Consider the following 14,131-nt stretch of genomic DNA (forward strand, 5'->3'; position numbering starts at 1 on the left):
GGATAGAAAGGTCAAGTGCAGCCCTAAGTAATGCACTTGACAAAAGTGTCACCTGTCACACAAGAAAAAGTATATGGTTAGTTCTATATTTTAAAACTTTAGGTTTTTAAGTCCAATATTCCAACACTGATTTGACTTTGATGCTCAGGAAGGGGGTGGAACGTACAGATGGAGCCTCACGTCTAGGGTTTGGGACCATCCGTGGACCTGGAACACCTTTTATTTTGTAGGCATTGTTTTCTGCACAGTCTGGACAGAAGTCAGTCACCATGAAGGCGGGAGAGTGGGCAGCTCTGCAGTGTAGTGAACAGACTAGGAAGACCACAGATTCTTTTCTTTTCCATTGAAGAGCAACACAGGTATTGAGAGAGAAAGGATGCTACTGTCTAATCGGACCTCCTTGCTAGGGGTCGTGCCACACATGCTTCGTTGTTCACTGGCTGTGGACATAGCAGCTTCTCACAGACTACTAGGGTTTTCCACAAAAGGTTCGTGTGAGGTTAACCGGGTAGAGGACAACTAGACTGGCAACAGTGCCAGGGCACTCAGCTTCCCTAATCAAGATCCACATCGACACACGCATGTCTCTGCGGTGGAAACGACTGCCAATTACGGAGTTAAGACCTTATCTGCCTTTTGCCCCTTTTCCATATTAATAAGATTTGGAGATTCTTTTCAGGAAAGTGTCTGTAACTTTTGTTTAAGGGACAGAATGACACTGGCAGACATTTCAGGCCATTTATCCATGAACTCTGTCTTCCCCTTGACCATCTTAATGCCTCCTACCTACCAAACCTGGCAAGAGAGACCATCTGATTCCAGGCTGTTTGTAGTCCTCCCCTGAAAGGAAACACTTTGTATGTAAGTTGATGGCACCGCTTTCCACACGTTTTCCTCGGGAGCTCCACAGTCCAGGCAACTGTGGCACCTAGTCTTCCGCAGTAATGTTTCGGGAAAAGGTAGGCCATGGACTCCCCATTGTGGATTCTCCGAATTGCTTCAGAAAGAATCAGACTGATATCCGCAGTCTCTATCTTGGGACACTGTGGCTTCTGCATGCCATGAGGGACAGTATTCGTCACCACCACCTCATCAATGGAGGACTCCTCACTCAGGCAGGGTCCTCTGCAGACAGGATGCCATCAGTGACCATGACATAGATCTTGTAAACCCTCTCTCTTTCAGTGTCTCCGCAGAAGCAACACATCTTCCTGCATCATCCGTAATGTCATCCACCATGCAGTGTGCCCACCATCATCTCTGACTACAGTTATCGGCGGCTTGTCTTTGGCCATCATCAGCGGCAACTCCAGACCTGGGTGGACAGTAGCATTTTTGACTACTGGGGGAGAATGACGACCTTCATCCATGTCCTGCTCTGTACCCTGGGCTTCTGCGTGGATTACAGCTAACCCCAGATGGAGTCTCTCAGCATATGACTGGGCAGCATCAGGAGACTTTGCTACAATGACCGCATTCCTGTAATTCGCAATTTCTTCCTGGTTATACTGCAACACAAAGGGTGAGGCTCTAAGGTTGTACATGGGAAAGCTGCAAACGCCTTGTATTTACTTTTGATGAAGATCTTTGGTGATCATGTGAGTTAAACCTGCTTTTGCCAGAGTGTTCACCAAGAATTTACACACAGTGGAATGAACCCCTCTTCCTCACCTTGCTCTGCTTGCTGTAGGGGAAATAAGGGATGACTCTAGTAATGTTCCTGGCACGGGCTGTCTTCAGTGCCTAAGCCATGCTCAGTAACTCCATCACAGCTGTATTCACATCTCTGGTTCTTGTCTGTATAATGAAAATATCTTGGCCATGAATAGATTCTTTTATTTCAAGTCTTGCTTCTCCATTGGTCTCTTGATAGACCACAGATTTCCCCAGTTCAGCACCAAGATGCCCAAGGCCACCTAGGACTGGGGCAGAACTTACACTCACTGCGACCTAGCCTTGTAGCCACCTCAGAGCCAGTAGGACCTGTCTATGGAAATGAAGGACATGCATCTATTCCTGGAAGGGAAATTGTTTTTGTGTTTTTTTTTTTGGGGGGGGGGTGGAATTGATCCTACAGATACCCTCCCTGGGGTACAAAATGACAGCAGGGCAAGGATGTTCTTTAAAAGCTCCCAGCCAAGTTGTTGCAAAGGCCACAAAATTATCCAGCAAGATGATAACGGTTGTAATTTTTCTAAGTGATACATTACAAGTTGTTTCCCATCATCAAAAGTACAAGTGTTTGATCTGAACACGGCATGGTTGTGTCTGTAAACTTCAGTAATTCTTTTGGGTCCTAGTGTCTGTGTATGCAGTACTTGTTGGTAGACAGTGCCCTCTGGTGGTTTAGTGGCCAAACTACATGGCGTCTGGATCCATTTCTGTGACCATCATACAAGCTGGGGCTTAACAGAAAGGTATTTTCTCACGGTTCTGGAGAGCAGAAGTCCAATATCAAGGTGTTGACGGGGTCGTTCTCCCTCTTAAAACTCTAGCAAAGAATCCTTCCTTGCCTCTTCCAGCTTCAGGTGGTCACTGGCACTCCTTGGGATTCCTTGGTTTGTGGTTACATCATCCCAACCCCTGCCTTCTCTTCTGTGTCCTCCTCCTTTTTTATAAAGACACCAGTCATTGGACTTAGGGCCCTTCCTGATCTAGCATGATCTCCTCTTTTGTGTGTGTGTGTGTTTATTTAGTTTTGAGAGAGAGAGAGACAGACAGCGAGTGAGCAGTGGAGACATAATTGCTGAGTGTGTGTGTTCCTTGCCTTTGACTGAAGGCAAAGAACCATCCGAACTCTTTGTTCTTCAAGAGCAATACTTTGGTACAACTGGTAATCCTAGGGAGAGCTGCCAGGAAGAAATGCCAGAGGTTTTTCCCTGGGGGATCTTTAAGGTAATCTGCCAAAACTTACGTTGAGTCACCAATGTGGCCAAACTGCTAAGTAAACAAGGAACATGGGGATCTTACTTTTCCGGGGCTACCATAACAAATGATTACAAACTGTACCCAGTTAAAACAACAGCGATCTAGTCTCTTGAAGCTCCAGAGGCCAGAGGTCTGAAATCAAGGTGCTTCCAGGACTGTGCACTCTCTGGTTTCTAGGGAAGACTCTTCCTTACCTCTTCCACCTTCTGGTGGCTAAAGGTGTTTCTTTGCTTATGGCTACATCAGTCCACTCACTGCTTCCATGTTCACAGGCCTCCTCTTCATCCTCAAAACTTCCTCACCTCTGTAAATAAGGGTACATGTGATGGCATCGAGGACCCTCCAAGATAATCCAGGATGGGTTCCACTGCTTGAAATCCCAACTTAATGCATTTGTGACAATATAGAGTAACATTTATTCTTTTGCCACATGTGTTAATCAGTCTAGAATCTCCAGAGCAAACTGAACTGATAGGGTGTGTGTGCATACACATGCTTAGAGGAAGAGAGGGAAAGAGTGAGCGAGAGTGATTTATTTTAAAGAATTGTAAGGAATGACTCACAATTATGGAGGCTGACGAGTCCAAAATCAGCAGGGAGGCCTGCAGGCTGGAGATTCAGGGAAGAGAGAATCAGGGAGATTCAGGCCAAAAAGCATCTGTAGAGTAACATCAGCAAGATGGCAGAGTAGGAAGTCCTATCCCTGGTTTACCCACAGAAACACCAAATTGATGGAGGTCCTGAATCTAGTTAATAAGTTGCAGTCTTCCAGAGGAGCACAAACCAGAGAGAAGCTATAGTGAATGGAGGAAATGGAAAAAGCAGTGTCCTCAGGAAATGTTGGTTTTAGATGGGGTTAGAGGGATTTGAGGCAGGAAGGGAGGGCATAGGTGCAGGTGGAGAGGCAGGAAAACAAATATGTGCTCTGGAGATCCTGGAATATTCTAGGCAGGTGATAGGTTTTAGGCCGGCCTTATGAACTGGAGGTAGTGAGGTTCCACTAACCTGACTAGATCACACAGAGAGAGGAGGGTTGGAAGACGATGCCCATGTTGTTGACCAGCACTTCCAGACCCCCACACTCCTTGAGTAGGAAGTCAAGCAGTGCATGGCTGCTCTGCAGGTCATGGATGTCAGGCAGGGGGAAGCATGGTTGGGAGCATCATGTTCCCCGAGACCTGCTGGCACAGAACACCCATGATGGTGAAGCCTAGTTGGGCCCAGTCACCAGCACCACATGGCTGTAGGTCTACTAGGCTGAGTGAGGCATTAGAGTGCAGAAAGCAGACATGGTAAGACACTTGGGGTGTGCTGTGGGCCCCGTGCACTGGCACAGGTGTATTCTGGTATCTGGGGATGTTACCCCTAGAGCTAGAGGCCCTGCCTCCATCACCCATCAAAGAAGGGGCCAAAGGTTCCAGATGGTTCCCTAATGATGCTATACCAGGTCTGTCTCTCCCAGGTCTGTATCTTAAACCCAACCAGAACTCTCCACTCTTAGGATCCTTCCTCTGAGCTCAGCAGTGGTTCAGGATGGACTGATGTGCTCCTCGGAAAGAAAATGGGTAGTCATAGGCTAATAGGAGCTAGAGATTCATGGTAGTAGAACTAAACATATTTTGGGAAAACCCCATCAGGAAGAAAGGAATATAGCCATTGTGTTGGGAATGTGTCCTTCTTCCTCTGTAGAATGGGAAAGTTTGCCTTCTTCTAAGATGCAGTGAAACTGGTTGTACAGGGAAGTGCTTCTGAGGACACAGATCCCCTGCTTTCTCAGTAGAAACTCAAGAGACAGATACAGAGAATGAGGTCCTGTGCTGGGACTTGGGTGTGGGCAGGACTCCTCCCTCAGTGTGATTCCCAGTGGGCCCCGAGTGGGAGGGAATGTTTGTGAAGCTCACTGTGGCTGAGGAATTGCTTGGGATGTCTGCTTTAATGGTTATAAAGTGCTTATATTTGGTGTAGACCAAGGTTTTAGTTAATAAGTGTTATATATAATTTGGTGTTATTTTTAAGGTATCAAGGAAAAGAGATCTCTGTGATACTGGGATACATTTCCAAACCAGCAGTTGACATGCTATTGTTTTGTCCTAGACATTGATGCTCCTCATGGGTCAGTTTAGAAAAGCCAGATAACAGAGAGAAAATTAATAGCCCCTTTGAAGGGAAAGACTTTTAGGTTGTTTAAAGTTTATTTATTCTGAAAGAGAGAAAAAGAGAAAGAGCAGGGGAGGGGGACAGAGAGAGAGAGAGAGAGAGAGAGAGAGAGAGAGATCTGAAGTGCGCTCTGTGCTGATGGCAGAGTCCCATGTGGGGCTCGTGAACCTTGAGATAATGACCTGAGCCAAAGTTAGACGCTCAACTGACTGAGTCACTCAAGCGCCCCCGAAGGGAAAGACATAAAGTATGGACCCAACCCTTGCTTGCAGGGCCCATCAGTTCTCATTTCTGTCAGCCTGAAACCCCTGGTGAAGACTGAAAAATAATCATGAGGGGAGGAAGTCTGTACAACATGGATGCTTCTGTGAGGGGCGGGAGGTGATGGGCATTCACGGAGGCCCCCAGGAGCCAGGCTGGGTATGGGGCAGTAAGAAGCTCCCCTCTGGGCCCTGGATGTGTCAAGCCCCAGTCTGGGGATGCTTATAGGGGGCACTTTGCATCACCCTTGTTTTCAGCCTGTTCACCTGTATTAGTTCATTTACTCTTCATGGAAATCCTATGACTTCCCCAGAATTGTACACTTAGGAGACCGATGTACAGCAACATGCAGGATTTTGCTCAAGGTCACCCCATAAGGTGGCAGGGCCAGGACGTTTTTGTTTCCAGATGTTTGTCTTTAAAGCTTTGAAAGAGGTATGTGGAAAGACTGGGACGGTAGACACCCATGTATCAACCAAACCAGATTCATCTATGACGAGTATTTTACTATCCTCTATGTTCTCTAGAGATCTTTCTGGACCTTGTTAATGTTACAAACTTGGTGACTCGTTATCTGTACATGAATAGTGCATTCGCCTTGAGGAGATTTGATGGTAATTCATATTCATTGATACCAATCCATATTTCCTTTTCTCCCTTGTCTCAGGTTGTCTTATGGATGCATCGTAAGAGCCTACTTCCCTTTCACAACTTGAAATTGTTTTTCCCCAGTGAGTTTGATATTTAAAGAGACCACAGAATGTCTTTTTGTGGTGGGGTGCACATGTCATAGTAGAGGCTGATAAAGTATGCTAGCAAGGGAAGTCCATCCCCATTCATGGGTTTATATATCATCTTTGGTAACTTTAAAGCTACAACAGCAGATATGAGTACGCCCAACAGAAGCCATTGGCCTGCAAAGGCAAATACATTCACTCTGTGGCTCTTTCACTAATATTTATCAACTCCTGTGTTAAAATGTCCCTTCTCTTGACCTAACTTAGGTTCTGTTAGTGTTTTGGGCTGGTTGGCAAGCAATAAGCTGCACACATGGACATTTACTTATAACTCTTTATTCATCTATGATGTTCATTCACTATTGTCATTAAGTCCACTTTTCCTTCTCATATATCACAGAAGACTTCACAGAAATAGTAGCTAATTCAAGGTGAGTACTTGATACAAATAAAGGTTCTTTCTTTCTTTTCTTTGACAAGGACATTGCTGATAGTGTAATCTCATGGTCAAATCATGGAAGTATCATAATGGGACCCATGGAGGGAACTGAGAGGGGGGGGCCCATTGTTCAACTTTCTTCTCCATTACAAACTCCCCGTGAGGTCCCTTAGCATTCGAGGGCAAAAGGGCCAAGTAGACAGGAGTCTCTGCTCCTTCTTCCAGGCTTTTAATGGCTGTAGGTCCACCCATGTCTGTTCTCACCCACCCAGGGCAGCAGGCATTCAGGAGGATCCTGTCTCCCCTCCTCTGCTCACTCAGTTTCCTGGCATGGATTCTGGACAGAACCGTGACACCAATCTTTGACACTCCATATGTGAATGCCCTCATATCAGGCCAGCCCTCCTTCCTGTGTACCCCATTCTTTGTGTCTTCCACAAACTTGTTCATGAGCCCCACCAGCTCCTCCTCTGTGATAGTCTCACTTCTGAACTTCTGCTGCATTCCTGAGTTGCAGTTCTTAAGAGCTACTAAGCTCATTATGCTAGACACATTGACCACTCTGCCTAAAAAAGAACACAAGTAGTTACATAGAATGGCATGCACAATAATGATGAATACCACAATCCCTTGGATTTGTCTATTTGGGAGACAATTACCAGTTTGCTAGGAGTGTGAATGTAGTCTTCCTATATAAGTGAAGGACACAATACAGTCTTGAACCTTGTAACACTCATAATGTCTCAGAGGATGTCAGAAAAATGATCTAATGGGGAGTGCAGTGCCTAGATGTCCCATAAGGAAAAGACAGCCCCTTATACAGGAACGTGCTCCAGAAAGTAAGTAGGTGCTCACTGCAATCATGAGTAGAGAGACACTTTTCTTCACAGGTCCCCTTTGGGACCATCTTAACATCTTATGGTCCCATGGCCAGTGCTCTATGAATGAGTGTGTATCAACCAACAAACAACTGATCAGTTTATTGATGACCTTTTGAAGGAGAGCACCTGCATAGGTTTTGTGGGCTGTCTTTCTGCTATAACCAGGTAAAAACAAATCTCCTCAGTGGGCTAAGGTGCATGCTATTTACTCTATGTTGGGATTTCATCAACTCAGGAGCAGTGAGAACACACCAGGCAATAAGGTCATGGAGAGGGGCAACGGAAGAGTCACGTGTTAAAGAGATGGTATAAAAAGAAATGCTACAACATGGATGAATCTTGATAACATTACCCAAAAGAAAGTGGCCAGTCACAAAAGACTATTCATTATATGATTCTCTATATATGGGATGTCCAGAAAAGTAAATGTTCAGGCAGAAAATAGATTGGAGGTTGCTTAGGGCAGTGGGAATGCAGGACCAGAGGGCTGATGCTAAGGGTCCAGGTTCTCTTTGGGGTGATGACAGTGTGCTAATCTTGAAGCGGTGATTGCTCCACACCTCTGTCCATTTACTAAACTCCACTGAATTGCATACCTGAAATGGGTGAAGTGTATGATGTGTGAATTTTATCTCAGTAAAGTGGTTAAAAGTGTTAATCACATAGTTCTCACTAATTCTTTTTCAAAAATATAGTTATTATTCATAAATGTGAACTTACATTGACATGTATAAATAGTTTACTATTTTTCCATCTACATGAGTATCTTTAGCCTAATAGAAAGATTATGAGAATTTACAAACAATAAGAGCTTCAATAAATTAGGAAACTATCCCTATTTTATGTAAATATCCGGGAAAGACAGTCATGGTCACTTAACTCTGAGCTCCATCCCACTAAGGAATGTCAGTGCCATACAAGTTCAGTGGGAGAGATAATGCATGACCCTGTGACTCTCATTGGTGGTGTTTACAGATAATTAAAATGATTTCTAGAAAGTACCTTATTAATGTAACAGTTTTCTAACATAAACACCTTTTAGAAAGGGGTCAGTTATTCCAGTCCTTCCTTTCATCTAAAACATGTTAAGTGTCACTTTAACGGAACTTATGTGTTAAATGGTTTAGTAAGCACCTCTCATGTTTGATTACTTAACTAATTAGATTTATTTTATTTTAAAAATATCATCTGCCTGTCTCAAAATAAAAATAATACACATTAATGTTTCAAAATTGCAAAACACAGAAGTTTATGAAATAAGACAGAGGCAGAGGAACCCACCCTGGGTAACTGGTATACCAGAAAGACAGCAACATTTACTCATAGGGGCTTGGAGCCATTTTCTTATGTACCTTTACTATAGACACTAGATGGAGAAACTCTACAAACTTTCTGCAGGCTGTGTATAATGTATAATGAAGTGATGCCCTCTTGTCTATTCTGTATTGTCTATCTCAGGAAGTCTAGAATCACCTGTGAAAATGCTTACCTGTGTATTTCAGGGAGTCTGACAGGGAGTAAAAGGTTTTGTAGGTAAATTCCTTATAGTAGATGCTGCAACCATTCCCTCAACCCAGGCCTGTCCCCTGCACTGACCACATTTGCAAGTGGCAGGCTGGCTGTCAGCGGGCTTCACCTCAGAGCTGGGTGAGATGGTAGACCCTCTGGTGTGACAGCTCAGGACAGGAAACACAAGTGCAGGAATAGGAAGTACTTATGGAGTTTATACAGCCAAGTGTCTGATCCAAACATTATGTCTCCAGAGTAGACTCATGGCTTTCGTGTGTCATTTTGAGAACTCTGCGCTGGAATGCACACAGCCCATGCGCTACAAAGTTTAAGGGTGGGGCGCCTGGATGGCTTAGTCAGTTAAGCAACTGATTCTTGATTTCAACTCAGGTCATGATCTCACAGTTCATGGGTTGGAGCCCCACGTTGGGCTCTGTGCTGACAGTTTGGAGCCTGCTTGGGATGCTCATTCTCGCTCTCTGCCTCCCTCACTCGTGCCCTCTCTGTCAAATATAAGTAAGTAAACTTAAAAGAAAAGAAGTTTATGGACCATCCATAAGACCTTGTGATAAGGGTGTGTGAGTGCATTTGAGTGTGTCGTATGTCTGCATGTGAGTGTGTGCGAAAGAGACTGGATGTGTGACTGTAAGTGTGTGACCTGTATGAGGTAGCGTGTAAAGGAATTGCCCCGTCACAATCAGTGTGAAAGCATGTCACCCAGATACGAAAGGACTCTTGTTCTGGTGGGGCTGGCGTGTGTCTCAGGCTTATAGTCTATCCAGGCCATTACTCTGTATGTGGCCAGGGATCTATTTAGGAACATCTCTCCCTCTCCAAACTTCAGTGTCCTAAAGCACAGCCACAGTGATCTCCACACCACAAGGTATTTTAGACATCATCTCATCTGGGGTCACAAACTTCAAGGGCAGCATTTGACTCTCAAGGCTATTCAGAATCTGTAAGCCCAAGCTGGTTCTCATGACCTTTGATGATTTAACATTTGTCACATTCCCTGGAAGATCCATGTTTTCTAATATCAAGAGGACCAGTTCTTTAGTGTCTTGACTGATAAGGGTTTTTCAGAAAACACTTCAAGTTTTGAAATGTGCCTCCTGTGGTTTTCCATGAGGTACCCGGGAGTCTTGCCATAAGGAAGACATTGGCCTAATAGAGCAGAGTCCTTTTATTTTCTGTTTCTCTTGCCTTACTGGGTAAGGCTTCATTTGAAGAAGGGATATGTAGGGAAAATGATTTGAGGACCTTGAGTAGTGGGAAGAACCACTAGTTTGGATGTCACATGACCTCGGTCTTCAGCCAGCTGTGCTTGTGACCTTGAAATCCATTATTCCTCCAGATTCTTAATGGGGACCATATATAAAATGCCTAGCACATCACATCTAGAAATGTCCAGCCACCTATCCTTTATAGAACCAATATGTCAGAGTGTGTGTGTGACTGAGATATGTTTACTATTATAATTTTCCCACCAAATTCCTCTAGTGGTTTTTCAGACTACGGGATATTGCAAAGCAGTACTTTCTCAAAGGAAGGTTGAGAACAACTTCTGTAAGGTTTCCTTGGTTACAGTAGCCTTAATAAGATCATATTTCTACGTACTATTTTAAGTTTATGTCTGATGCAAAGAGTGCTCATATTTTCAATGTTTGTTCAATTCCTTAGAGTGCTTTCTATCTTAATAGATTTTTGAAATAAGTGTAATTTATGACAAAAAGAATAACAACAGCTTATCCTTTTAAAGAGAATATCTTTCAAATTCAGGAATAGGAATGAGAATGAAAAGTTATGGAATGTGGGAAGGGATTTATATGACTTTGATACTAATTACATGCTTTAGACTGATTGGTGTTGGGCACCTGGTTGTTGCAAATTCTTATCTTCGTTTTCTGCCTAAAATATTAACTACAGCTGTTATTGAAGAAAGAATTAATATCGAAGAAATGCAGTGCCTGAGTGGCTCAGTTGGGTAAGCGTCTAACTCTTAATTTTGCTCAGGTCATGATCTCATGGTTCATGAGTTCAAGGCCTCTTTGGGCTCTGCAGTGAAAGCATGGGGCTTGCTTGGATTCTCTCTTCTACTCTCTTTGCCCCTCCCCACTGGCACTCTTGCTCTCAAAATAAATAAATACACTTAAAAAAACATAAGGAGAGGGGTGCATGGGTGGTTCAATTTGTTGAGTATTGGTTTAATTGATTAAAAAAAATAAGAAGAATCAGTAGGTACTATCTCTCAACATCCCTAAAGTCACAATTCTGTCTTTTGGCTTGTCCTTACATACCTAAAAACAGAGCACACGTTGGCCTTTTGCATGTGTTCTGACCCGCAGAGAACTGGTGGGTGTCATTGGAGATTGTTCTTTGTATCCTGGTTTCTGAAGTATGGGGGAGGAGGGACAGCATTTCCTTTGGCTGCCCTAGCTAGGACTTCTCCCAGATAGTCTCCCCAAAGAGGATAATGTCCTGATAACATGAACCACTGTGGCTGCCATCCCCTCAAATAATGGAAGAACTCTCTTATTTCCAAAGGCAAGGGAACCCTGGTCTTACACTGAGAACAGAGCTTGCATTTTCATGGCCCTGAGTCTAGTTTTCCTGAGGCAAGATCAATATTTGATTAGAGCCTGCCTTAGCAAATGCAGAAGAACACTCATTCCTCATTCAGGCCTGAGGCCAATACACAGCAGGCAGTGACACTCTGTAGTCAGTGAGAAAACAGTCAGCCACAAGGGTGATTTTTGCCTTAAGGTGGTGGATGTGATGCTGGCACACAGAACTCATCCCACATCCACGTTGTGGTGAGTAAAGGAGTCGGGGGACATTTGAGAGCTGCCCTTTGGGTGCCAATGAAGCCAGTGGTAGAAGTGATGGAAGTTTCCAGGAATGAAGAGGGAATGGGGACAGAACTGAGGGTAAACTGTACATGCACGTACTCATTCAAGCCAGAAACCCTAATCTTTCTAAAAGTGTCGGCTTATTTAGTCAGTGTACTGAATGGGTGGTGGTTCCCCCATCACATTAATGTGGGGGTAAATATTGCAGTAGTTAACAACCAAGGAATTGTGGCAGTTTGTTTGTGCAAACAATGATCAAGGTGAAGGGAGGTTGATGGGCCTGGACTTTGGCAGGTCTGACAAGACGGATCCCTACAAGTTGTGCTCAGGCTGCCTTTGATCGTGAAGGACTTTTGGGAGTAAGTGAGCACTCGGGGAGTAGAGAGAATAACATAAAGGAAAAGAGAAAAAACAGTGTCTCTAGGAAGGTTTCAATTGTCCAGAAACGACAGCTGAGTCTCTGTTGGAGGAGAGTTGGGATGAGGATAGCTTGGGGGACAAAATCTATAGGACAACTCTAGGACCTGGTCAGTGACAATCAGGAGGTGGGCATGGTGACCTCATTTTTCATGGTGGGTGGATGGAATGTTCCGTGACCAGGATGATATTGGGAAAGCACAAGTGTTATCTGGACATGTTTTAGATATTTAGATGGGGGTGAGGGTGAGGGGCAGGAAGGGTCAGATTTGAGGAGGGAAGGGAGGGCATCCTGAGGAGTAGGAGAGACAGGAAGAGAATGTTCTAGGGAATGTCCTAGGCAGGTGACAGATTTTAGGGGAGCCTGACATGTTTGGATAGTGAAAATTCCACTAGCCTGCATTAAATCCTCAGAGGGAGGGAAAGGGAGAAGAAAGGGTCCAGGAAGGAATCCCCAGGAAGTGCACCTGTGAGGGGCACACAGTGCAGAAAAGGCCTCTGTGAGGAGAGTTTGAAATGAAGATGTGAAGGAGAAGAAAGAGCCAGTTGTGAAAGGCCAGCAGGACAGAAGGCACTGCTCGCTGCTGGACACACGTGTACAGAGTCCTGAGGAGAAGGGCACCTGTGCAGGTGGGGACACAGCAGGGAGAGGGAGCAGGGCCTGTAGATGAGGTCAGAGAGTTGGGGGCCAGATCATTCCAGAAACAGTACCGCTGTGAGTTGTCACACCTACCTTGTGGTTTCATTAGAGGCAGCAGTTCTGTGCACATGTCTCGAGTACCAAAGAAGTTTGTTTTCAATGTCAGTTGCGCTTGAATATGTAAGGGGGTGGGGTCACCACCTTGTAGGGGAGAAGGAGAATAGGTTAGTAAGTAGTAGCCTTGTGAAAATATTCCATGAAGTGACAATAACTTTTTTTTATGTGCAAACTGGTGAATTTTCAGCAATTTCTGTGTTAGGTAACACCACTGTCTGGGTGTGAATTATTTGGCTGGTTGATGCTGTGCAGCTTTGTAAGTGGGCACTCTGTGGGGAGGCTAAAGGAAGGATGCACAATGGTATTTCTGTGTATCCTTGTTTAAATGTGTTGTTGTTTATTGCAAAATAGGTTAAATCTTTACCAAATGACTCAGATTCAGTCAGAGAGACACTTGCAAAAACCTGGGTGACATCCCTGAGAGACTAATCTATGACAATGCCAAGGTCCTCTGGCTGGAAATGCTTGCAACTGCTGGAAGGTCCTGCTCTCCCTGTGTCTCCAGTCCATCTTCTTCCCTAGGGAGGCCCTCAGAGGTCTGGACCCCAGAGCAGCGGTTTAGACACCAGCCCCAAACCCACCCTGGCTGGTCCCCTAAGGGAGGTCTCCTGGCCTAAGAGTTAGTTCCCACGTTCTTACTATCAAAGGCAATGCCCGCGTTGTTGACCAGCACGTCCAGGCCCCCGTACTCCTTGCGCAGGAAATCACGCAGGGCGCGGATGCTCTGCAGGTCGTCGATGTCCAGCAGGTGGAAGCGCGGACTCAGGCCCTCGCCCTGGAGCTGCTGCACGGCCGCCCGTCCCCGCGCCTCGTCCCGTGCCGTAAGCACCACATCCCCGAAGAACTGCCGGCACAGGTTGCGCACGGTGGCGAAGCCAATGCCCTTGTTGGCCCCGGTCACCAGCGCTACGCGGATGTGTGACGACATGACTGTGTGGATTGCTAGGGAGGCCCGTGTGTGGAGCCGATGGTGCTGTGGGCCACACCGAGGGCTAGTGGTGCGGAGGCCTGGCCACAGTCAGTGATGCCAGTAGAACTGTGTTCTTGGATCCAGCGCTGTGGCTCCTAGAGCTGAGGTCCCACCCCCAACCCTCCATGAAAGGAGGGGCCAGAGTTCCAGTAGTTTAATGAAGCTGTATCAAATCCATACCTACTGGGGCTGTACCCTGAGCCCAACCAGGACTGTGTCCTCTTAG

At 45.4% G+C, this 14,131-nt stretch overlaps 1 protein-coding gene and 1 pseudogene across 1 annotated transcript; both read right to left on the reverse strand.

Annotated features, from left to right (window-relative positions):
* Positions 1-785: 785 nt before the first annotated feature.
* Positions 786-1,900, reverse strand: LOC122491192 (annotated as a pseudogene).
* Positions 1,901-6,403: 4,503 nt separating this feature from the next.
* Positions 6,404-13,928, reverse strand: LOC122491194 (carbonyl reductase [NADPH] 1-like). Its single transcript, XM_043593642.1, has 3 exons — positions 13,575-13,928; positions 12,912-13,019; positions 6,404-7,088 (listed from the first exon to the last, which is right to left on the reverse strand). Exons 1-3 carry the CDS (start codon positions 13,861-13,863, stop codon positions 6,607-6,609), a joined length of 879 nt encoding a protein of 292 aa, XP_043449577.1. The 5' UTR covers positions 13,864-13,928; the 3' UTR covers positions 6,404-6,606.
* Positions 13,929-14,131: the final 203 nt, after the last annotated feature.

Source organism: Prionailurus bengalensis, chromosome C2, assembly GCF_016509475.1.
Source record: "Prionailurus bengalensis isolate Pbe53 chromosome C2, Fcat_Pben_1.1_paternal_pri, whole genome shotgun sequence".
In the NCBI taxonomy this organism is placed as follows: Eukaryota; Metazoa; Chordata; class Mammalia; order Carnivora; family Felidae; genus Prionailurus; species Prionailurus bengalensis.

Excerpts from the sequence above, each read along its gene's own strand:
- LOC122491194 (XM_043593642.1), bottom strand. The coding sequence starts at position 13,863 with ATGTCGTCACACATCCGCGTAGCGCTGGTGACCGGGGCCAACAAGGGC. Across the intron at positions 13,020-13,574 it reads CGCGGGCATTGCCTTTGATA|GTGGTGACCCCACCCCCTTA; the intron begins GTAAGAACGTGG and ends CTCCCCTACAAG. Across the intron at positions 7,089-12,911 it reads GCCTCTAATGAAACCACAAG|GCAGAGTGGTCAATGTGTCT; the intron begins GTAGGTGTGACA and ends GTTCTTTTTTAG.